This window comes from Hyperolius riggenbachi, chromosome 4 (genome assembly GCF_040937935.1).
Source record: "Hyperolius riggenbachi isolate aHypRig1 chromosome 4, aHypRig1.pri, whole genome shotgun sequence".
NCBI classification, from domain to species: Eukaryota; Metazoa; Chordata; class Amphibia; order Anura; family Hyperoliidae; genus Hyperolius; species Hyperolius riggenbachi.
In genome coordinates this window covers 468,579,198-468,604,725 of record NC_090649.1, presented here as the reverse complement: position 1 = coordinate 468,604,725, position 25,528 = coordinate 468,579,198, and the positions used below count along the sequence as shown (strand labels likewise).

The 25,528-nt window shown below is 44.5% G+C and overlaps 1 protein-coding gene across 6 annotated transcripts in view; it reads left to right on the top strand.

The window, feature by feature from the left end:
* Positions 1-25,528, top strand: part of USH2A (usherin) — a 1,078,291-nt gene that overhangs the window by 846,905 nt on the left and 205,858 nt on the right. For all 6 annotated transcript variants that reach the window (XM_068232882.1, XM_068232881.1, XM_068232884.1 and 3 more), the window contains 3 exons: positions 16,876-16,983; positions 19,757-19,940; positions 24,036-24,193. In XM_068232882.1, the coding sequence (XP_068088983.1) occupies positions 16,876-16,983; positions 19,757-19,940; positions 24,036-24,193 (450 nt within the window). The remainder of the gene's footprint in view (positions 1-16,875; positions 16,984-19,756; positions 19,941-24,035; positions 24,194-25,528) is intronic.

Here is a 25,528-nt window from a genome sequence, read left to right as displayed (position 1 = left end):
CCCCCCCCAGCAGGACATCCCCCTAGTGGGGAAAAAAGATGGAAGTCTGATCGCCCTGCCTAAATCACAATCTGTGCTGTGTGGGCAAAATCCCCTGGTCCTTAAGTGGTTACATTTTTAAAATTCATTTTCTCAAAAACTACAAAGTCTTTTTGAATTTTTTTTTTTTATTTCCACTAACTCATGAGTGAAGTTTTGTGATTCAACCAGGTTGTGTCCCTGAGCTGTAACTTGGCTATATACATAGCTTAAAGCATAACTGAAGTGAGAGGTATATGGAGGCTTCCATATTTATTTCCTTATAAACAATACCAGTTGCCTGGCAGCCCTGCTGGTCTATTTGGCTACAGTAGCATCTGAATCACACCAGAAACAAGCATGCAGCTAATCTTGTCGGATCTGAAATAATGTCAAAAACACCTGATCTGCTGCATGCTTGTTCAGGGTCTATGGCTAAAAATATCAGAGGTAGGGGATCAGCAGGACAGCCAGGCAACTGGTATTGTTTAAAATGATATACATATGGCATATCCCTCTCACTTCAATTGTCCTTTAAGTTTTGGAAATATTGTTTGCTGCAATATCTGTTACAAAACTAAATAGCCTAGGCTAAACATCACTGTGAGGGAAGGTTACATACTAATATACAGCAATATATAAATATAGGAAGTGTTTATGATTCTGAAATGAGGATCATACTGTAACTGTACACTAGGGAATCTTGAATAATGTAGTGCTTTCTACTGTATGTGATTACAGTCCCTCTTTAACCACTTGAAGACCACAGCGCTAACCCCCCCCCCCCCCCTAAAGACCAGGCCATTTTATGTTGTGCTGGGCTGTGCAGGCTTTTCAGCCTTCTGCACAGCCCAGCTTGGGAGCCCAGCGATCAGACTCACCTCCTTTTTGCCTCCGGAGGGGTCCGATCGTTGCGGCAGTTTTTTTTTCCCCTTCTTGTGCCTCTACGAGGCTCTCCCTCCCTCCTCCCCCCCTTCCCTCCTCCCCTCCGGTGACTAAATTGGAACCGGACGGCGATCTATCCTGTCCTGCCTCTCATAGGCATTAGCCTATGAGAGGACGGCACTCCCCGGGCAATCAGAGGCCGGGGATCGCCGATCTCGTACAGCGCTGAGGCCCCCGGCAGCGCTGTACGCTTGTAAACAAAGGGGATTTCTTTCCCCTTATGTTTACAAGCAGCCTGCAAGCCACGATCGGCGTCTAGCAGGCTATTCACGGAACTCCACTCCGTGAACGGGCAGGGAACGATTGCACATGCGTGCCGCCGTTCCCTGGGAAACTGCAGCCCCAGGACTTGACGCCAATTGGCAGTGGCGTAGCTAAAGAGCTGTGGGCCCCGATGCAAGTTTTACATTGGGGCCCCCCAAGCACTCTATACATAACAATTGATATGGCGCACCAAAACCTGCCAAGTACAACCCCAGTGTCAGAGGTGCAAGAAGGGGATGGGGAACAGTGTGTTAAGGATTACTACTATTCAAAGCATCTATAGAAGTGATTATTACCAGCACAGGACCAATAGAGAGCTAATACTGTGATAGAGGGTGAACCATTCGGGGGCCCCTCTGGCCCAAGGGCCCCGATACGGTCGCTACCCCTGCACCCCCTATTGCTACGCCCCTGCCAATTGGCGTTAGGCGGTCCTGGGGCTGCAGCCGCGGTCACGCCCAGTGGCGTGAGGTGGTTGTGATGTAGTTAAAGAGACACTGAAGCAAAAAAAAAAAAATATATGATGTGATGAATTGGTTGTGTGGTACGAATAATTACTAGAACATTAGTAGCAAAGACAATATTCTCATGTTTTTATTTTCAGTTATATAGGGTTTTCTATAACATTGCATCATTCTCTAATATTTGCAGTTTACACACTACTCAGCATTCTAAATGATTTTACAGAGCAGGCTAGAACTTTTGAACTGTCCTCAGCAGAAGAAAAAAAGATGCAGTGACTGACACTTGGGATAATAGGCTTCAGAAGACAGAGCTCTCTGCGACTTGAAAGTCGTGGCGCTCAGTGGCTCTTTTGCACAGATAAGAACTGGAGTTTTTCAACTCTTCCTGTACTGTAAACAATATTAGACTCATATCTCTGCTGCTAATGTTTTATTACTTAGCTGTACTACACATACAAATCATTATAGCTTTTTTTTTTTTTTCGCTTCAGTGTCTCTTTAAAGAGACTCTGTAACAATTTTTTCAGCCTTAGTTCTTCTATCCTATAAGTTCCTATGCCTGTTCTAATCTGCTCTGGCTTACTGCAGTCTTTCCTAACTGCACTGTCTCTGTAATAAATCAATGTATCTTTCCTCTGTCCTGTTTGTCTGGCTAAAGCTTGATTGTGTGGAATGTGCAGGGCTGCTTGTGATTGGTAGAAGCGATACACACCCTCTGCAGGCCCCCTGCATACTCTGAATGACTCATACACTATGCTTAGCTGAGCCTATTAGAAGCTGGTTAGTTTGTTTGTAAACACTGCCTAAAACTGTTAATTACAAGCCAGGATTGCAGCAGAGAGTGGCAGAAACAGCACAGAGGGGCACAGGAGAAAATAAGGAATAGAATGGTATGCTTTTTATTGTAAGAATATTAGAGTACAGATTCTCTTTAAGTGGCTGTGTCTTGAAGTATTACACTGTTCTGGGCATTAGCTGTTGCTCTGCCACTAGCAGTTGAGTGCATCGTTGCCTTGCTGTCAGTTCAGTGTGTGTATGTGAGGGAGGGGGAAGGGGGGAAAGAGTTGACATTGGACACCACAAAACATCCCCCGTCCCCGCTTATTTTTAATTCCATCAAAGCTACGCCTGTATCATCTCTGAAAGGCTTTGTGGGCAGTGCGGTAAACGCGCTTGTTGTGTGAAATCCATAAATTGCTTATAATCCTCTGAAGAAGTTAAAAAAAGCATTGTGGGTAATTGGAGACGGAAGTCCTCGGTTAATTATTTAGAGGTGTTATCAATGCTTTAAGTAAACCGAGGACTCTTGGTCTAGCGCTCCGGGCTGGAGGCTTCTGGGAGGGCGCGTGCTGCAGCTATCATCTTCTCACATCCTCTAGTGCAAACAGCACATGGCAGCTTGTCAATAAAGGAGCTTTTTATATCATTTATTAGTGAATACCTCCACCACCCTGTACAAAACAATTTGCTTCACCTTGCGTTACCGTTACCTCGCAAATGAGCTGGACTGGACGCGGCACGGGGAGACGGGCAGTTTTGGGAAGTGTGGCAGCAGGTAAGTTGCCTGTCATTGCAAAAGTTGTAATATCATTATAGCGTTTTTTCCACTAGCAGCATTTTGCAATGTTATTCTGATCGCAATCGGATCGTAAAACACTAAGCAGCATAATAACCTTTAAAGCGAACCTCCAGACTAAAAATCTACTCAGGAGCACTGAAAAGTACTGGTGTTTCTTTAACAGTTTCGCAGCATTAGAATTTTAATTTTCTTACCCAAGGCTCATTTTTAGCTGCACAGAAGAAAACTGCCCGGGCATTTTTTCCCCTGATGCTGTGCAAAGCATGATGGGATTTCTGATGTTGTTCTTGATCTGCTGTTTTGGTGCAAATTGTTTTTTGTTTTTTTTTATTTTGAATTTGAGATTTGAAGCCTAGGGTGCACAGCTGGGAGGGGTGATCAAGACACAGGACAGTTGGAAGTGTGTCTCATGCTCCCTGTCACCTCCTTTCAACCAAAAAGATGGCTGCCCCCATGAAATCACAAACATTTGCCTGTTCTTTTATATATTATTATATATAGATTATATTACCTATCTATTATAATTAACATAACTAATGTAGCTTAATGACAGTATGTTTGTTTAGGCTGGAGTTCCTCTTTAAAGAAAAACATTTACATTACAGCTGATACAAATCCTGCAATAAATCTGCAGTGTGTCTAATTCCTGCTTTCATGGAAGCAGACATAGGGTTAACATCCTGTGTTTGTCAATTAGCTGCTCTGCCAAGGCAGCCAGCTGACACAGATGAGAGATCAAATTACAGTTGTGATTAGTCGCAGATGATGGAGAATTAGACAGGCTAAACTTTCTAAATACATACAGGGTGCAATTACTCTGTGCTTTTCTTCTGCCCTGTGCAAGAGTTCAGGTCCACATTAAACCAGTGGATATTTTCATTAGCGCGCTGCTCTCACAACACAATTTTCTCTGATCGCAATCGTCATGCCTGTTGCATCTTCTGTGTGATTGGCCTCCTATACTAAGTACAGGAATGCTGGATAATCACAAGGCAAACGCGCCGCAATGCAATTTTGTTTGTTTGTTTACAGTATCAGCAGAATTACCCAAACTGCGGTATAGTAAAGCAACCACAAGATGTCACTGTCTGTAAAATATGATGATGATCTTTATGGGGTTGTTATTTCCTGTATTCTCTGTGTTCCTCTCTGTTCTAAGTAAGCTGCATTTCCTGATGATGGTGTATGTTTTATCTCTGCATGTCTTTCTTCAGTAAAGAGTTGTAACTTGTTATACTGGGTGCCTATCTGTGTGTACTGACCACTCTGCTCCATGAGATTTTTCTGTGATTAAAGAGAGTCTGAAGCGAGAATAAATCTCGCTTCAGACCTCATAAATAGCAGGGGCATGTGCTAAAACGCCGCTATCCCGCGGCTTAACGGGGGTCCCTTCACCCCCAAATCCCCCTCGATACACCCGGGGAGCGCTTCCTGGTTGGGGCAGGGCTAACCGCCGCAGCCCTGCCCCACGCGCGTCTGTCAGCGCGTATCTCCGCCTCTCCCCCGCCCCTCTCAGTCTTCCTTCACTGAGAGGGGCGGGGGAGAGGCGGCGATGCGCCGCTGATAGACGCGACTGGAGGCAGAGCTGCAGCCGTTAGCCCTGCCTCCAGGAAGGGAAATTCTGCGACCTTTCTACGACACACTTTTGCGGGGGGTGGGTGGGGGGTGAAGGGACCCCCGTTTAGCCGCGGGATAGCGGCGTTTTAGCAGGGGCACACGTGCCCCTGCTATTTATGAGCTCTGAAGCGAGATTTATTCTCGCTTCAGAGTCTCTTTAAAACATTTTTCCTGGCCATTTTTGTTCTTTTGTATTGGAAATGGCAAATGCTTCGAAATTGCAACATATACCTAACGGATTGTGGCGCAATCCTTGAAGTTTTGAAATAAGAAAAGTGTGATTGCAACCATGTTTCTCAGTGAAAAACAGCCCCCAGGCCCTGTTCTAATAACACCCAGCTGCTGATATTGTGTAATTGATACAAAACTGTGTTTGTTTATTGTCAGGGAAATATGTGAGAGGCATTAGAGGCATTTTAACTTTTTGGTTATTTCAAGTGAGTTACAGCTGCATAGAGCACTGGCTTGTTTTGAGGCCAGGGTGGCATCAGGCATCAAAAGCTTCAGAAACGGTGATATGGTAATTGAAAATCAATAACCTGACTCTCTGAAGTGCTCAACTAAAAGTTAAAGAGGCTCTGAAGTCTCCTAAAAATGAGGTTTTTACTTTAAAAACCTCTTTAACATCATTGCCCCTCCTAAAACGCTGCATCCCCGCGGCTGAAAACGCCATAAATCACCCCTAGTTCCCCTGGTAAAATCCATTACTTTCTTGGTCGTGGATTTTGCTACCCTAAGGAGGCAGAGCTTTGGGCTGTAGCTCTGCCTCCATGCGCGTCAATCAGCGCTGAACGCCGCACCTCCCCGCCTCTCTCAGTCTTCTTTTACGGAGAGGCGGCGATCCGCACAAATGGGACGCGTGTAGAGGCAGAGCTGCAGCCAAAAGCTCTGATTCTATGCAGAAGGAGCCCCCCGATGTACCCCAGGTAATTTGGGGTGATTTAAGGTGTTTTCAGCCGCTAGGATGCAGCATTTTAGGAGGGGCAATTATGTTAGAGGTCCAGTCCTACCCTGTCAGTTTTGCATCAGTTTTGTATGAGTTTTCTATGCCTTGGTTCAAATATAAAAGGTTTAAAATTTCAATCCAGTCTTATCAGTTGTGTATCAGTTTTCTATGGGTATGTTCACACATAAAAGGTGTACAGTTCCAATCCTGTCAGGAAAAATTGATGCAAAACTGATAGCACAGGACTGGACTGGACCAGAAATGTAAAGATTTATGTGTGATACGAGCCAGACTCCGAAATGGACAATATGTTGTTCCATTAAAGGCTCAGCCTCATAGCAGGAGTTATGCAAGTATGTTAAAAAAACCCTGAAGTGAACTGAGAATTAAAAGTCAAAATAAACATTTTATTTATACATAAGTCATACTTGCGTAATCTACTCCTCAATCTCTTTCTCCTCTACCGTGTCCTGTTTGTTCACTATGATCATTGGAATTCTCTGTCCTCCATTTTAAAAATGGTTATTACCCCACAACAGCTTCCGCGTCGACACACTACTTAACACAATTTATTGATCTATATCTTGTTTTTTCCGCCACTAATTAGGCTTTCTTTGGGTGGTACATTTTGCTAAGAATATTTTTTTTTATAAATGCATTTTAACGGGATTAATAAGAAAAAAATTGAAAAAATTCATTATTTCTCAGTTTTCGTCCATTATAGCTTTAAAATAATCCACGCTACCAAAATTAAAACCTATGTATTTTATTTGCCCATTTGTCTCGGTTATGACATCATTTAAATTGTGTCCCTATCACAATGTATGGCACCAATATTTTATTTGGAAATAAAGGTGCATATTTTCAGTTTTGCGTCCATCACTATTTACAATTTGCAACACTTATAATTTAAAAAATGTTCGTAGTATACCCCCTTCAAATTCATATTTAAAAAGTTCAGACCCTTAGGTAACTATTTATGTTTTTTCTTTTTATATAACTCCTTTTTATTTTTTCCTCCTTGTGCTTCTCGATCACCGGAAGCACAAGGACGACAGGGAAACTTTTTTTGCAGAAAGACTGAAGCCTCTATTAAGAGCGCTTCGGTTTTTCTGCTGGGGACACGGATCGGTGATCGGGAACAATGTTCCCGTTCGCTAATCCAAGGGCTACTGGGGGACGGCACGGGGGCGCGCTCGCGATCGCGCCAAAGCGCGGCACCGCAGCAGAGCAGCCGCCTGGACGTGAGGATTGCGTCCGGGCGGCAGAAATGGTTAAACAGTAATACCGCCCACTTGAGCAATAGGGAAACATGGACATTATCTTGCTCATCCGTTGTCATTTCAGCTATAACTGACAGCAACTGATATATTTCACTTCTGACAAAATCTTGTCAGAACTGGAGGTGATCTTTGTAAGAAGAAAAGGGTGAGCTTCTGAGAGACACTGACGGTGAGGTAAGTATGTAATATTAATTTGCAGGTACACCCTGTGTTTATTTTAAATAATTTTACTTGGTTCAGGTTCACTTTACCTGCTCAGATTATCTGCCCCACTGATGGCTATTCTTAGCCTGACAATGCAAACAATCTTTCTGCACAGTTGTGTCTTAAAATGCTCCATGTTGTAGCCTTGTTCACGGACCTAAAATAAAAAAAGAGAGAAAAAGTATAACACTGTGGATTGCATATTTTATAATCTGGGAAACTCAAACTTAATTTGGGTCTCAGTGGGATCACCCCCCCCCCTCCTCCTGCGCACCCCCCAACCTACAGCGCTATGCTGGTCGGATCCGCAGCACGGAGCGTAAACGATGAATGCTGGGAGCCATTTTTAGATAAATTTCTCCATAAGTGCTTTTTTACAGCGAATCTTTCAGAAATGTACTTATAATGATTCGTGTTTTATGGCGCTATTCTTGAGGATCTTACACGACTCCCTTAAGGGGAATTGGAATAATTGGTTGCCGCAGTAATCCTTTCTGTCGAAAATCTTACATTTCTGGCGTCCTTCCATCACTTACTTCACTGTACTGTGGGTATCATTTCATTCCCGAATATTAAAAAATACATCTTACTTCTTACTGATTTATAGGAAGACATTTGTTGATGTACTTATCTGGTGGTTGCTGGTGTTTCTTTTCAAAATGTACCCCAAATACATTGTCTCTATAATGAAATAGATTTAAAGGCTAGCTTGGGTTTTACAGTAGTACTAAATTATATTACATGGAACCTCAATATGTAGAATTGATTATTATTATTTATTTATGTATATATATATATATATATATATATATATATATATATATATATATATATATATATATATATATATATAGCAATTACGTCTTCTGCAGCACTTTACAGAGTACATAGTCATGTCACTGACTGTCCTCAGAGGAGCTCACAATCTAATCCTACCATGGTCATAGTCTAATGTACTACCATATTATTATTATTATGTATTTATTTAGCACTGACATCTCCTGCAGCACATTACAGAGTACATAGTCATGTCCCTGACTGTCCTCAGAGGAGCTCACAATCTACACTCTACCACAGTCATAATAAAGGGCACTATTAAAGGCTAATGCCAGTTTTTGTGGAGGTTCCCTTACACCTACCACTGTGTTTTTTGGGATGTACGAGGAAGCCAGAATAGCCAGAGGAAAACCATCAAACATCAAAAAACTACACAGTCAGTAGCAGTGACATCCGATAGGTTATTGCTATTGATCGAGTAGGCGCGAGGCAATAGGCACCAGTTAGTAAAAGGAGCTGCGGGTGGCTGTGATTGGCTAGTCTGGTGCCAGCACCCCTGCCAGATCGATCGCGTGCCAAAGCTTCCTCCCTGACTGCCCATGGTGATCTCTCACTGGTGATGGGTTTTATATGGGAGGGATATATATAATATGATGTATACATGATGGGGAAAATATATATATATATAATCATATATATATATATGTATATGTGTGTGTATATATATATATATATATATATATATATATATATATATATATATATATAGTGTAATACACTCGCCTGTCAGCAGGTCCACCTGCGGCGGCGAGTTTTGGCTTCCGCATCCCGCGGCGACATCGCTGTGGCTGATAGTGTGCACCCGTCCTGTTTCTCTAGGCGGGTGCGCGCGGCTCGAAACAACTCTTATGCCCCCCCAGCGGCGATATGGATTGCTCAGCTGAGCAATCAATTAAAGTGACAGTGCAGCTCTTTGCTTCTCTGGCTGCAGAGGCTGCTGGGAATTGTAGTTCCATGTTGTGGCTAATTGGGTGTGAGTTTGCATATAAGCACTTCCTGGTCTATGGTTCCCCGCCCGTTATAGCATTAGTTGCCTTGGGGTTGCTGCTGGGTTCTGTTTCATATTGTCGATATCAGTTGGGACCTTTGCTTGTTTCCTGGAATACGTTTTGGATTGCGGCCTGGACCGACTCAGAATTGTCTTGCCCTTGCCTTGCCTGACCCCTTATACTTCGCCTCTTAGATCTTAGTGTATGACCTAGGACTGTTATTGGATATTCTCTTGCCTGCTGAATCTGTACCTTCTGAATGCTGCTAAATGTATGCAATTCATGCAATTCCTGCTAGATTTGATACGGCAGACAAAGGGTGTATACCATTGCACCTGATTGGCCGACAGGCGTCTGCTGATCAGATATATGGTAGGAATGTGCTAGCTGGGAGTGTGCATTTGCTTTTCGTGTTTTGAATCTGTACCTCGTCAACTCTGATCTGCTGTGTATGACCCAAGATTGTGTTTGACTTTGTCTTGTACTTATCCGCTACAGTACTTTGTGCTATCTTGAACCCTCACGGATTTGGTGGTTGTGTAGTTCTGGTGGTATCATTGCCCTCTTCCCCCTTAGCTCCTATACTTTGCGCACACAAAGCCTGGGTGTAAGCGAAGTCGGGCAGATGCTACTCAGTCATCTCCCGTTCAAGCGGGGACATGCCACATTGGGTGAAGAGGGCGGCGGAGATTGGGGCATAGAAGCTGATTGAGGGTGAGAATACTGCCAGTCCTCACGTGGCCACCAGATCCTGACATATAGGGGATTGCCCGGCATTGCCCGGGTAAGTATTTGGCTGGTGTTGACTCCGCCCACTTTTTCTAACCCTAACACACCACTACTCAATGACCTTGTTTGTGAGCTTTGCAGTCTTTGCCATAAATAATTTGCATTGGAATGAAACAAATCTGATTGGCTTTTTTGTGGCTCCACCCTCTTTTCTGAATTTGAACCCCAGTCACCCAATGACCAACTGTAGCAGGTTTGAGGCTTGTGCCATTAACAGTGCAAGAATGGCAGCAATAAAATATTCCCCTTGAAAATCAATAGGTGAATTTTGATTGGCTTTTGTAGGCTCCACCCACTTTTCTGAATATTAATCCCATTCACCCAGTGACTAACTGCGCAAAGTTTAAAAACCCTGCCATTAACAGTGTAAGAATGGCTGCAGTTTACATGTTCCCAGTGAAATTTGTATTTGTCTCCACCCACTTTTTGGTTATGTTGATAAAAAGTATCCTATATGTTATTCAAGGTAATGTACTATGTGTGTGCCAAATTTCATTAAATTCCGTTCAGCTGTTGTTGTGTGATCGCGTAACAAACATCCAAACTTTCACATTTATAATGTTAGTAAGATGCAGTGTATATATATATATATATATATATATATATATATATATATATATATATATATATATATATATATATATATATATATATATATATATATAGTATTCCTAAGCGGCACATCCCTCAAAGTTTGTTTCAGGCAGCATAAAGTCCTGTACCGGTCCTGCCATCAGGAAAATGCTGTGCTTGGCAGAAGGCCGGGGCATTGGAGAGGCTTGCTGTAGTTGGCCGCAGCTCTCCATGAAGGTCATTGTAAGACTAAGTATAGAGTTTTTTGTTTCTTCCATCCTTCCGATAGAAAAGCCGCTGTACAATTACAATGCCGGGTCACCCAGTCGTACCTGGCTATCGCACATTGCTTTGTGTTGATTTTGATGGCTAATTTACTATCCCTCTCGCGCCTTTTGACATTACTTTTGCCGCTCTACAGAGCGACTTGACATTTCTCAGTTTACGTTTATTGAGCTATAGGGCCGAGCAGATTTACGGCTGTTAGGATAGAGGCTTCGGTCTAGGAGGGGAAGAGGTGCTTTTTATCAGGAATCCACTTTATTAGGTTCTGTCTTTAATTTCCCACTAACGTGGGAGGAAAATTGACTTCAGCAAAATTCTGTATCTTTTTAATGAAGGCTTAAAGCAAAGCTGTCAGCGCTCACGGCGTTTATACGTCGGCACCGGTGATATACACTGTAATGAGATCTTTATCTCTAGTGCTAAAGCTAATTATGACTCTCGTGAAATCCTGTATTGGCTTCATGGGGTTAAATATCTAGGTTTGCACATTCAACGCCCTCACTGGCTTCCACTCCTGCTCTTTGTGTTTGTTGAGTTTCTAAACTTTGTTAACCCTTTCCAATCCACTGTTTGACTTGGTTTTCGACAAAGTCTGACACTAATCATGACTCCACGTTGCACCAGAGCTGGATTTCCAGGAAGGCCACAAAGGCCATGGCCTTCAGCACTAAAATCAAATAAAATCAGAAGGGCGTCAGGACTTGGAGAGAGAAGAGGTCACATGTCATCTCTACTGTTCTGCAGTGCAGCCCCCCTGCTTTGCACTGATGCATGAATTCCAGAGACCCCAATCCCTGCATCTCCCTTACTTCCTGGTGTGTTATGACAGTCAGCATCTGCTGTCACCTGATAATTCCATCCTCTGTATGATGGACATACATGCTGCTGTGTGAGAAGTGCCAGGAGTTTAAATTAGAGACCAGAAAAAGCTAAGTTCATTGAGTTTTAATGCACACATTCACAGATGGAATTTCAGGTCCGTTTCCTCTCCCCCTCTCCTACAGCTGTCAGAATGACTCCTTTTAATGACACCTGGCCTTGGGTGATGGAAAGTACCTGTGCTGGACCAGGTAATATAGATATTACTTGGGCCCATTTAAACCCCTCCACCCCCACCCCGTCTACACTGTGGCTGGATGTAGTCTGGCTTGGTGTCAGGCTACTCAGTCTGACACTTTGATCCTCTTCAGCATCACTCTATTACACTACACACGGCGGATTTTTCGAAACGACCGGTCGTTTGGACGTTTGAACGTCATGCCGTTTGGACGGGTGTGTGTACGGTTGGTCGTTCAGCTGATAAGACTGGATTTAACCATACACACGCCCGATTTGACGTCCAAACGACTGGTCATTTGGAAAAATCTGACTTGTGTATGTACCTTTATACACTATTACGTATTATGCAGATGTGCATTTAATGCGGGCAGAGCTACAACCCACAGGCTGGTGCTGTCCCCACCCCTCCACTGATGGACGGGTCGCCGCCTTGCACTAGAGGCAGATCGCCCACACCTCTAGATTTGCAGATTAGGCTCTCTCACTGGCTTGCTCACCTGCTGTTAATGTTTGCCAATTCCCTACACACTAGTCATGACTAGAGATGATCAGTGATATAAAAATACTAGCTTGCATGTGGGTTCAATGCAGTTTGGAACTGGACCGATCAGATGAACTTCCTGATGATTTTAATTGGCCAATTCCAAGCCGTGTGCAGTTTGCATTCAATTTGCATGCTAGGCTGCACTCATAGCATCTCATTGACCATCTAATTACTGTAAGGGCAGATAATGTCATATTTTTGAGTCGTGAACTTAGTGTAGGTTTCCTTTAAACTTGATGTCTTGACAAATAAAATGTTTTATAGACAGTCAGTGGCGTATCTAGAGGGGTTCAGGCATGGCTTGTGCCATGGGTGCCTTAGCGCTATGGGGGCGCCATGCCCCTCATACCTTGTGCTGCACCACCAGATTGGGGGCTGCCCAGGGCCGGTTCTAGACTTTCTGCTGCCTGAGGCAAACTTGTGAGGATGAACTCCCCTGCCCCCGATTTGGAATGATCCACAGCACCTGACAATTTACCCTGCTTCATTTAATGTTCCCATATGACATGTTGCAGCTCAACACAATAGCACACTGGCTGGCTGTGAGTCTGTGACAAACTGCTCACCCTCAGCCACTTCATTCCTCCTCACTCTGGACATCAGTGCCACCTCCTCCCTCCTGCTGTGCAAGTTAAATTAAACACTGTTGCTCTCCTGCCTCCCCCCTCCTCACTCACTGTCAGACTCCTCACACAGCACAACAAGCTGCTTTCCCCAATGATGACCTCTTCACATCGCTCTTCTCTTGCTTCTCCTCCTACTCTGACTGCATGCCCTCTTCCAATACACACCAAATAAAAATTAAAAAACCATCATATACTGGTGCTATGTATGAACAGATACAGGTGCTGTACTGTATGTGGTGCCCAGTATATCACAGTATATAGGCGATTGACTGGTTGGATTGGTCAGCTCTCCCTCTCCCTAAGTGGATTGGTCAGCTCTCCCTGTCTGCCTGTTTATCAGAGCGGTATGGAAGACTAGATCGCGCTGTGCCCATAAAACACGCCTCTTTCACCTGTCTGACCCACCCTTGTATCCTTGTATGACCGCCGAATCTCCAGCACCCGGTTATTAATCATCAGCATGTCCCGTATGCGCATCACTTATCAGCATCGCGTATTACCCAGCATCAATGACACCCGGCGTATAAGATGACCCCCGACTTTTCAGAAGATTTTCAAGGGTTAAAAAGTAGTCCTATACACCAGAATATACTGTACTTATTTATTTATCTGGATGGTTGAGACTACTTAAAGGAAACCTGAATCATGAATAATGGGCTTCCTGCAGCCCCATGAGGTCTGTGGGCTCCCTCCCCATTTGTCTCTGGCTGCAACGTTCTTTTGCTACCCCCCCCCCCCCCCTTTTATCTGGCCGGTCGCGCTCTTCTGTGCATGCATGGCTCTGCCAAGCCTGCACCCCTTGTCGCACTCCCGCTGTCGTGAGCGTTCTGTGACTCCACAGTTGTACAGTGCTCTCGGTTACAGGAGCGCAGCAGGGGTGTGTGCGCGACCAGGCTGCGCATGTGCAAGAGCACACGACTGGCTGCGACTGGCCAGATAAACCGTGGGGATAACGGGTCAACGGAGCGGCTGGAGAAGTCTGTGAGAGAGCCCACACACTTCATGGAAGGAAGCCCCAGGTATGTATAAATACACCCATTATTTATGTCTCAGGTACACGTTAATATTTTTTATTGGGAGGCATGTGACTACTTGATTCTTTTATCTGGAGGCGTGGGTTTATTTGATTATTTTATCTGCAAGCGTGTGACTATTTATTTCTTTAATTTTTAGGTACTTAAAGTGTACCAGAGACAAAGCAACCTGCTTTACATAATACTATACACAAGTAGGGACTTGAGAACATACACTTACCCTGCTGTCTGTTTCATTCTGATCTGCCCTATGAGCTTATAATCCCCTTCTGTAACAACCACCGACTGAGCTCTCAGTCGGCTGCTTTATCAGGAAGCTCTATAGCAGTGAGAGCAGTCTAGTCCCGCCCCCTCTCTGCCTGTGTTCTCCCTATCTGTGAGAGCAGTCTGCTCAAGCCCACCCCCTCTCTGCCTATGTTCTCCTTATCGGTGAAAGCAGTCTGCTCAAGTCCCGCCCCCCTCTCAGCCTGTGTTCTCCCTATCTGTGAGAGCAGTCTGCTCAAGCCCACCCCCTCTCTGCCTGTGTTCTCCCTATCTGTGAGAGCAGTCTGCTCAAGCCCGCCCCCCTCTCTGCCTGTGTTCTCCCTTTCTGTAAATGCAGTCTGCTCAAGCCCGCCCCCCTCTCTGTCTGTGTTCTTCCTATCTGTGAGAGCAGTCTGCTCAAACCTGCCCCCCTCTCTGCCTGTGTTCTCCTTATCTGTGTGCTGAAGGGTATCACAAAGAGCAGTGCCTGTGTTGGGAGAAACAGCTCAGGAAATATAGAGTGATTTATCTATCCAGCTAATTAGTGTCCAGGCTTGAGTTACACGCTTATCTCTCCCCATTTGAGCGAGGAACATACAGGGACGCTGCTCTACTGCTCTGATGACTGACTGTACACAGAGCAAATGCTGCAGCAGCAGCAGCTGTGCTTGTCTATGGTTTTCCAGGAATAAGTAATATTTTTATATATATTAATATATATATATATATATATATATATATATATATATATATATATATATACACACCGTATTTTTCGGCGTATAAGACGCACTTTTCTTCCCCAAAATGTTGGGGGAAAAGTGGGTGAGACTTATGCGGCGAAGGTACGGATTTCGGGATGCAAAGGTGCGCAGGGAAGCAGTATATACATTACCTGCTCCTGCCGCCGCGCTCCTGGCTCCCCGATCCTCTTCTTCCATCTACCGCTGCCCGCTGCTGTCCCTGCGCAGCTAATTAGAACCGGCCAACGTTGTTCGGCGGCATGCGTGACTCCGGCACGTGGTGTGTTGATAGCATATCCCTGCGGCTAAGACCGGCCAGCGATGTTCGGCGGCATGCGTGACCCCTGCACGTGGTGTGCGGATAGCGTATCCCTGCGGCTAAGACCGGCCAGTGATGTTCGGCGGGGGCAGCAGCGGGCAGCGGTAGATGGAAGAAGAGGATCGGGGAGCCAGGAGCGCGGCGGCAGGAGCAGGTAATGTATGTGTACTCAAGCTGCCTGCACAGGGGGACACTGGCACTGGAGGACACACGGACAACAGGGGGCCACAGGCACAGGGGACGCTGCCACAAGGGACACTGCCACAGGGGACACTGCCACAGGGGACACTGCCACAACAGGGGGACACTCCCACAGGGGACACTGGCACAATAGGGGACACTGCCACAACAGGGGGACACTGCCACAGGGGGACACTGGCACAACAGGGGGACACTGGCACAATAGGGGGACACTGACACAGGGGGCTGCAGGCACAACAGGGGGACATGGCAGGCAGAACAGGGGAACACAGCAGGCACAGGGAGACACAGCACAGGGGGACACAGCACAGGGGGAAACAACAGGCACAGGGGGACACAGTACAGGGGGACACAGCAGGCACAGGGAGACACAGCACAGGGGGACACAGCAGGCACAGGGGGACACAGCACAGGACCAGTACAGGGGGACACAGCAGGCACAGGGGGACACAGCAGGCACAGGGAAGAACAGCACAGGGGGATACAGCAGGCACAGGGGGACACAGCACACGACCAGCACAGGGGGACACAGGAACAGCCAATCACTACACTGACCACATAGAGGAACATAGGCAGGCAACATGGGAACAACCAATCATAACACTGTCCCCTTATGTGGTGTAATAGTATGTAATGTAACTGGAAAGGGGGGGGGGATTAAAAAGTCCTTAAGACACCCCTGCATCATAGACACACCTAGGTTTAGTTTTTTCTTTTTTTCCTGATTTTTGCCCTCTAAATTTGGGTGCGTCTTATATGCCGTAGCGTCTTATATGGCGAAAAATACGGTATATATATTTTTTTTTCATACATTATTTGATGAAGAACTTAACACACAGTAACACTGACTCGGAAGCAGAAGGCGGCCATCTTGGATTTTAGACTGTATAAAAATGAAAAATTAAGAATGAAATGATCACAGAATAGCAACAAAAATTACAGAAATATCCTGTATTTGGCATACACTTTTGTGGAGTATGTGCGGGTTTGTTTATTTTAAAGGTATCTGTTCATCCTAGGTTTACTTTAATTCTAATATCTAGTGGGCCATGGCAACTCAATATCCCATGTAAAAAAACACAGATGATAACGAATATATGCAAGAAAAGAAGCAGTTATTATGGGGCAAGGGGCTCTTAACAGGAATGGGGGGCACATATTCAGTGCTTGCCATAGGCGCCATATTACTCAGATACGCCCCTGTATACAGTATATGATATACATCAGCTGTAAAATTATCACATACTACTAATAATGAATGACATTAATCCTGATTATATTTTCTATAAATGCTATTGTTTTGCCTTCTGCAGGGCTTGAACCGCACACACAGTACATGTTTTTCCTTGCGGTCTGCACGTCTGTGGGATGCAGCAGCAGTGATGTATCAGTAGGACGGACGTCGCAAGCCGCCCCCCAGGGTACAGTATTTATCTGTAATGTCGTTTTGAAGAGAGCGAGAAAAGGTTAAAACTTTGTTATATTTATTAAGCATGAACCGGCAAAATTTCCATTTTGTAGCGAATCTGGCTCAGCAAGAACTTTAGCAAGAATTTTGCAAAATTTCAGTTAAAATTCACCAAGTCGGCAATGCACCTGCTATCTGAAATAAAAAAAAAAATGCCTCTTAGGTTTGTTCAGTGCAGTAAAGCAACAGACACGCACGCCCAACAGGTACGATTCTTTTGGGCAGCGGCTGTGTTTCTATTCATCCAAAATAGTGGCACTCATCTACTCACAAGTAGAGGCCAGCACTGCAATCCCTGCCTCACCAAGTACTGCAAGGAATTTGGGTGGGGGTTTTACACATAGCCAGATCATCCACAAGGCAGTTAGGCAGGTGCACCTGAGGAAGGATGTAATATCCGTAACATGTAGTGTACTTGATCCAATACAGCAAAATTGTTTGCAGCCAGTGGTGTGCCGTCTCTTGTGTCTTTCTCGGTATTGCCTAAAGCCGTGGGAGCAATCTGGCTGGGACAAGGCACCGGCTTTAGTTACAGGTTTGTCTAAACCTGTTGGACGCGCTCTCCAGGCATCTACAGTGTGTGGCCTAGGGCCTGATGGGCGCCTAGGAGCCTAGCTGGCACCTTTACTGACTAACCTCCCTCATCTCACCTTACCAAAGCAGCCAGATGACCAACAATGGGCCCAAATTTGGCATCTTGCCTAGGTCCCCATTTCAAGTTAATCCTTCTCCGGTTTTACAACACATTGGCCTCAATTCACTAAGCTTAACTCCTGTCTTTAATAACTCTTCTGAGCTGTTTTACAGTTATCACCATGGTGATATAATTGTGATACCTGTAAAACAGGTCAGAAGAGTTATTAAAGACAGGAGTTAAGCTTAGTGAATTGAGGCCAATGTGGGCGGAGACTGGCATTGCAAGCTCTTCTCTGGAGGTCTAGTGCGCTACCCACCCCCACTCCAAACAATGGCTTCAATGGTGGTCTAGCAGAAAAAAATCAAGATGAAATGGATCCCAAGGCAAGGTACTGGCCATGCCTCCCTCTTCCTCCGGGTCTTTTTGGTAAACCGAGGTAAGAAAGTTGCAGCTGAGCCCCCTTAATACCCACTAGGCCCCATGCAGTTGCTTAGGTTGCCTTGTGGATGATCCTGCTCTGTGGTCTAGTGCACCCCCCACACATACACACACACACACACACACACACACACACACACACACACACACACACACACACACACACATGAAAACAAAGGCCTACTGCCAGGCCCGGCTAGCCCCGCTGTCACTTCTCCCTTACTTACGTTGCCAATCATAGGTAGCTACAGGTGCCCCTTAACATTAGGTAGCCAGAAGTACACTAAATATTAAGTAGCTAGAGGTGCCCCCAAGTATTAGGTAGCTAGAATAACCTCAGTTTTAAGTAGCTAGAGGTGCCTTTGACTAAAGTGAGATCTTGTCAGTGGAATGGCTCATCAGGACTCGGCAAATAGGAGGGAGGGAGCCACTCGGGGAGGGGAGTGGGCTGCCTTTCCATCTTCAGGCGCCTGTAGGCATGTGCCTACAGTGCCTTATGGTAAATCTGGCCCTGCCTACTGCCTTCCTGCCCCCATACCCACTCTCAGAAACTTTTTGAGAAAAAGAGCAAACACTAAGAGCCCAATATAGTGTAGTATGTATTGGTAATGTATACTTGGAAGAGTAATAATATTGATTTAATACTCACAAACCAGGGTTACCAAGTAGGCAACCACTGTCAAAGCAGGTGGGGAGATTGTCCTGACCCCACTCAGGATTAAAAAGTCACTCTCTGTAGTAGAAGAAGGAAGGGTACAACTCTCCACCAAGGATGGACTTGATGTAGATAATAGGATAACAGAAGCGCCAACAGGATAAAAAAAACACTAAAAGAACTTAAAAACCCATCTTGGTAATAGAGGAGGCAGTGGTGGACTCACCTCCTCCAAGCAGAACACACGACTGTGGATTTTCAGTCAAAACAATTTTATTGGATACTCCAAATAAAGTGCAAGCGTTTCGCGGGGTACAAAACCGCTTCATCAGGCAATAACAGATAGGAGTAAACAGCATCTGCCAGTATCATCAACACTGAGCGCCTCTGCCAGTATCATCAGTGTTGATGATACTGGCAGATGCTGTTTACTCCTATCTGTTATTGCCTGATGAAGCTGGTCTGTATCCCGCGAAACGCGTTGCACTTTATTTGGAGTATCCAATAAAATTGTTTTGACTGAAAATCCACAGTCGTGTGTTCTGCTTGGAGGAGGTGAGTCCACCACTGCTTCCTCTATTACCAAGATGGGTTTTTAAGTTCTTTTAGTGTTTTTTTTATCCTGTTGGCACCTCTGTTATCCTATTATCCTCAGAAACTTTTTAGTTGCATTATTTTGATGATTTATACTTTTGAATTCAAATGAATTAATTGATTTATTTTAGATATAGTTTGTAACTTTTGGCAGTTTGGGGCTGTAGGATATACAGGGTTTCTTTTGTAGTCTTTAGATAATTAGATTCAGTAATGCAGACCATGCTCAGATGTGAAGTATAGTGTAAGCGTAAACACCCTCTAATACAATAAGATACACAGACAAGCGGCACAACGAAAAGGCAAAAAAATAATAATGTGAAAATGTAAAGCGCCCCGTCTATAGCAGGAAGGTAAAACCTTCACATGACCATGATAGCAGCTGCTCTCTTCCTGCTCCAGGAGTGTGGTTGAATCCCTTCCACGTCACAATCAATTCATCGGCCCTGGAACTATATTGGAAGGAACCCGAGAGGCCCAACGGGATGGTCTCTCAGTATAGACTCCTCCGGGACGCTGCCGTGATTTCTACCAGAAGTGGGGAATATCTGAATTTCACCGATTCTGGCCTGCAGCCCGCCAGCAGGTAATGTTTAACACTGATCTATATTAAGCTTTCAGGCCGTGATTAACAGAGATATTGTATCTGGGCCCGGCGCACACAAGACTTTTACTTCCTCTTTTAAAAAGGGAAAAATCATTATTGCTTAATCATTCAGAGGCATCGACAGAATCTCCTCCAGGAGCTTTGTCATTGCACATACTGAAGAGCCTGCTATCGACTGCAGAGCACTTTTACTGCACTTCTCACATAAAACCACATCACCCATAAAGAAAGGAAAGGAAAAGTTCTTTCTTTGTTTTTGTTTTATTTGTCTCACAATTTGGACACTAGTATCGTTACATTCTGGATTTTATTTCAAGGGACTCCAAGGAGTAAAAAATAACTAAATCGGAACTTACCTGGGGCTGTCTCCAGCCCACCGTAGGTCTAGAGGTCATCACGGCGGCCGCTACGTGTCATCACGGCGGCCGGCGTGACAGTACTACGCATGCGCGGTTTAGAGTTAGAAAACCGCGCATGCGCAGTACTGTCACGCCGGCCGGCGTGATGACACGTAGCGGCCGGCGTGATGACCTCTCGACCTACAGTGGGCTGGAGAGTGCAGGAAGTGTCAGCCCGACACTCGCCCCCTGTGTCGTCGGTCGTGATTTCTGCGGAGGGACCGGGAGAGGAGCCAGGAGGACGCCGGGGGACCTCCCGACCTACCGTGGGCTGGAGAAAGCCCCAGGTAAGTTCCAATTTTGTTATTTTTTTACTCCTCTGAGTCCCTTTGACCCTTTATCAGCCAATTTATTTAGAGGCTTGCAAGTGCTGCAAGCAGGGCTGGTTCTCTCATGAAGCAAGGTGAAACACTTGCATCAGGTGCAGAGATTACAGGGGCAGCATTTTTGTAACAGGATGCAATCAGAGTAGGCGGAGAAGCGAGAGGAGAGGGAGGTGAAGAGGTCATCGTTGGGGAAAAGCAGCTTGTTGTGCTGTGTGAGGAGTCTGACAGTGAGTGAGGAGGTGGGCGTCAGGAGAGCAGCAGTGTTTAATTTGACTTGCACAACAGAAGGGAGGAGGAGGTGCATCCTCACAAGTTTGCCTCAGGCAACAAAAAGTCTAGAACCGGCCCTGGGCTCCAGGCCTGTTTATTTTAATTTATTTGTTACATTTCCCTGCTTTTAGTTAGTACTGCTGTAATGTGTATTTATGGCCACTTGTCACTAGGGGGCAGTGTGAGACAATAACAGAGGACTTCTGCTTTCAGTTTCTATATTTTCTGCTAGCAGAGAGAGATCAAAGCATTCCAAGAATTTATAGCACAACGAGTTCTGCCAACTGAGGTCAAAAGAAGTGCACTTATCTCAAACGTCATAAGTCTATTGAAGTTGCGAATGGGTTAAAGGACTATTATCACTAGAAATGGTAAACTTTGAATACCTACACATAAAATGTAATTTCTTCCAAAGTAAAATGCACTATAAATAACTTTTTTTCTAAGTTACTGTCACTTACAGTACGTAGTGAAAATATGACGGACCTGTCAGGTTTTGGATTAGTCCATCTCTTAATGGTGGATTCTAATTTACTTCTTTATTTACAACATTTACTGAACAACTATGCTCAGTCTAACTGCCAAAATGGTGTGCAAGCGAGTAGGCAGGCTGACCAACATCTTTGTATAGAGCCTATCCAGGTAATGTTTTTGTAAAAAATAAATGTAATACTGAGAATTCCCCATAAGGAGCTGGACTAGTCCACAACCTGTCATATCTTTCAGATTTCTATTGCTTACTATAAGCAACAGCAACATAGGAAAAAAGTAATTTATAGTGCATTTTGCTGTGGTAGAAATGTACATGTTGTATGTATGTGTTTTAATTTTTCGTAACAGTGGTCCTTTAAGCAGAGCTGAAGTTAATTTAACCACTTCCCAACTGAGGGGTTTTACCCACTGACCACCAGAGCAATTTTCACCTTTCAGCGCTCCTTCCATTAATTGGTCTATAATTTTATTATTACTTATGGCAATGAAATGAACTATATCTTGTTTTTTTCGCCACCAATTAGGCTTTCTTTAGGTGGGACATTATGCCAAGAATTATTTTATTCTAAATGTGTTTTAATGGGAAAATAGGAAAAAATGTGGGAAAAAATGTATTATTTTTCAGTTTTCGTCCTTTATAGTTTTTAAATAAAGCATGCTACTGTAATTAAAAACCATTAAATGTATATGCCTATTTATCCTGGTTATAAAACCGTTTAAATTATGTCCCTATCACAATGTTTGCCGCCAATATTTTAATTGGAAATAAAGGTGCATTTTTTTCAGTTTTGCGTCCATCCCTAATTACAAGCCCATAGTTTATAAAGTAACAGTGTTATACCCTCTTGACATAAATATTTAAAAAGTTCAGTCCCTAAGGTAACTATTTATGTATTTTTTTAAAATTGTACATTTTTTATTTTTTTTTAATTAAAAAAAAAATAAAAAAAATTGGGGAGTGTGGGAGGTAAGGAGTTCATTTTTTGTGTAAAACTAGTTTATTTGTGTGTAAAAAATGCTTAGGGTGTAGTTTTACTATTTGGCCACAAGATGGCAACAGTAACTTTTAGTTTCATGCGACCTGCAAGCGTCCTTCCGGACGTTTGCAGGAAGTAGAAAGAGGCTGGGAGTTTGTTATTGCTCACAATGATCGCGCTGCTCAGTCGAGCGGCGGCGGATCATTGCGGGGCTTAGATCAACGAACGGGAATGGATTTTCCCGTTCGTTGATCTCTGGTCGAGCGGTCGGTGGCGTGTTTACTAGTGGCGGGCGGCGTGTTTACGAGCGCGGGCAGCGGCGGGAGTGCGCAAAGTACGGATTTCTCCGTCCCTGGGGGTTAAAGGATGGAAAAAGGGACGGAGAAATCCGTACGGACGGGGGTAAAGTGGTTAAGAATGAAATTCATTCTTGCCATGTATACAACACTTTTAATAGGAGAGGGGGTGAAGCTGATTTTCAGAGTTATTTTTGTGTAACTGTGTAACATCTCTCCTCCCCATCCTTATTAACCCAATTCCCCATCCTACGTTCTTGAGCTTTAGGGTCACGGCCCAGCACCAATGAAGACTGATGAACTCTGGACCAATTCCGACCTGATCAGCCTTGTCCTGACCCCACCCTTCCCTTCCAAGGCAGGTCACCTGCTGAACCCCCACCCCCTCTCCACTTCATGTACTTGAAGGGAGGTGACTAAAGGCCACACCTCCCCTCCAAACTGCAGTGAAGGGAGGGGCTCAGTGGTACATGTGCCACTCTCTTTCCCAGTTACCACAGCAGAAGGCTGTGCCACTGTGATGAGCCTGTGGCCCTCCTCCATAAGATGAGAGATACTCAACTGGACATTGATGAATGCCAGAAGATAGCAATGTCTAAACTAGGGCTTTTCAACGCTGTCCTCAAGTACCACCAACTTTGCATGTTTTGTGGTAATCCGCAGAGGTAGTTAATCAGCTCTGCTGAGACACTAATTACCTCACCTGTGCATGTGTGTGGTTTTCTGCAAAACCTGCACTGTTGGTGGGCCATGAGGACAGGGTTGAAAAGACCTGGTCTAAACAATCTGCTTATCAGAAGACCGCTTTGTCACTAGGCCCTTAATTCTTTTTTAAAGCAGTATAAAACCCTGATATAATATTCAATAAAAACATGTTTTCCTACAATTTATAACCAATACGGTTAGCATATTTGCTTTTGCGCATAAGTATTATTATTCATTTAGAAATGATACGTTCCTAAAGTACACTTATTTTACTCTGAGAGCTGACTTTGCATTTTATTTCTAACTGCTTTATTCATCCTCTAACTTAATCAGAAAGCATCAGAAAGCATTTATGCTTGTCTGACTTTGTTCAGGGGACCCAGCAGTGTGAGAGAAGGCTTTGTTTACATTTCTCACTTGATACAATTAAACACAAGATAACATTATGTAAAGTTTGGAAGCCGCCAGCTCTGCTGGCAGGGAAGCTTCTAAAGCCTGTGTTAACCCTTTGAAGGCAGTTCTAGTATTAAAAAAATGCTGTTTGTATATAATATGCTGTAAATAATCTATTAGAGCAAAGTAGAAATGCTGGGTTTCACTCTGCTTTAAGGTACCATTACCAACTGGAAGCCAGGACAGAAGCAGGAAGCTCGATCAGTGACGTCTATGTTGTGGAAACCCCCCTATGGACCCCAGAGGAAATTCCCATGCCAAAGAACATCACCGTGCTTGGACCGTATTCGGTCTTTGTAGAGTGGGATCTACCAGGTAACAGCTGACAGCACAAACATCATGCGTTAAAGCCAAGCACATTTGGCACATAAAACCAGTATTATGCCTACTACTTTGCATCTATGGATGGTCTATGCTTTTTACTGTTAGAATTTGCCGTGCTCAGTTTCCGGTTAAAGGACCACTCAAGCCAAAAAAGTAATCATTTAAAATCTGACAGAATCAACAGGTTTTGAACTAGTCCATCTCCTCATGGGGGTTTCTCAGGGTTTTGTTTGATTTCAAAAGCATTTCCTGAACAGCAATTGCTAAGTCTAACTGACAAAATAGTGTGCAAATGAGTAGAGAGGCTGGCTGGTATCTTACTATTTTGGCAGTTAAATCGAAGAAAACCCAGAGAATCCCTCATGAGGAGATGGACTAGTCCAAAACCTCTTGATTCTGTCAGATTTTAACTATTCACTTTTTTTTCACTGGAGTGGTCCTTTAAAGGGAAACCGTAATCAAGGATTGAACTTCATCCCAATCAGTAGCTGATACCCCCTTACCCATGAGAAATCTATTCCTTTTCTCATATAGATAGTCAGGGGGCTCTGTATGGCTGATATTGTGGTGAAACCCCTCCCACCGTGTGATGTCAGAACCACGGTGCTGACATCACACTGTGGGAGCCTTGTTGCATTGTGGGAAATAACAGCTGTTTCCAACTGCCAAAAAAGCATCATCTCTGTCCAAAGACATCCCCTGCCAGCAGTAAAAATGTCACCATGTGATAAATGTCAGAATGTAAATCAGGGAGAGGAAACATTTTACAATGGGCAAACAATGACTAAGTTTGTTTAGGGCACACCACAGGGGCCGAATTAAAGAGGATCTTACTGGTATCTCTTGTCTTGGTGCCTCTGGAACTTTCAGTATTCCCAAAAACTATAGCTGCCTCATCTAATTGTATGCTGTGGTCAGGTACGTAACTACAGTTCATGAGGCCCCTCAGCAAAACTTTTATAGGGCCCCACACGCCTTCCCTTGCCTCCCCTTGGTGCCCTTTCAAGGTCTAGGAGCCCATCTTGCAAGGGTGATAAAACAAGTATGGTCATCATCAGGGCCGGTTCTAGTAACAATGGGGCCCCTGGGCAAAAGTAACCTGGGAGCCCCCAAATAGATACCCCCCCAACCAAAAAGCTTTAGTAGAGACCTTTTGTTGCAGCCATATTTCCCCATAGGGCCCATGAGACAGGGGCTGTGTAGGGGCCTTGGGAAGCAACAGTTAAGTTCGGCAGAAACACCTTGGGGGCCCCCACAGGCTTTGGGGCCCTGGGGCAATTGTCCCCTTTGCCTCTATGGTAGCGCCGGCCCTGGTCATCATGATCT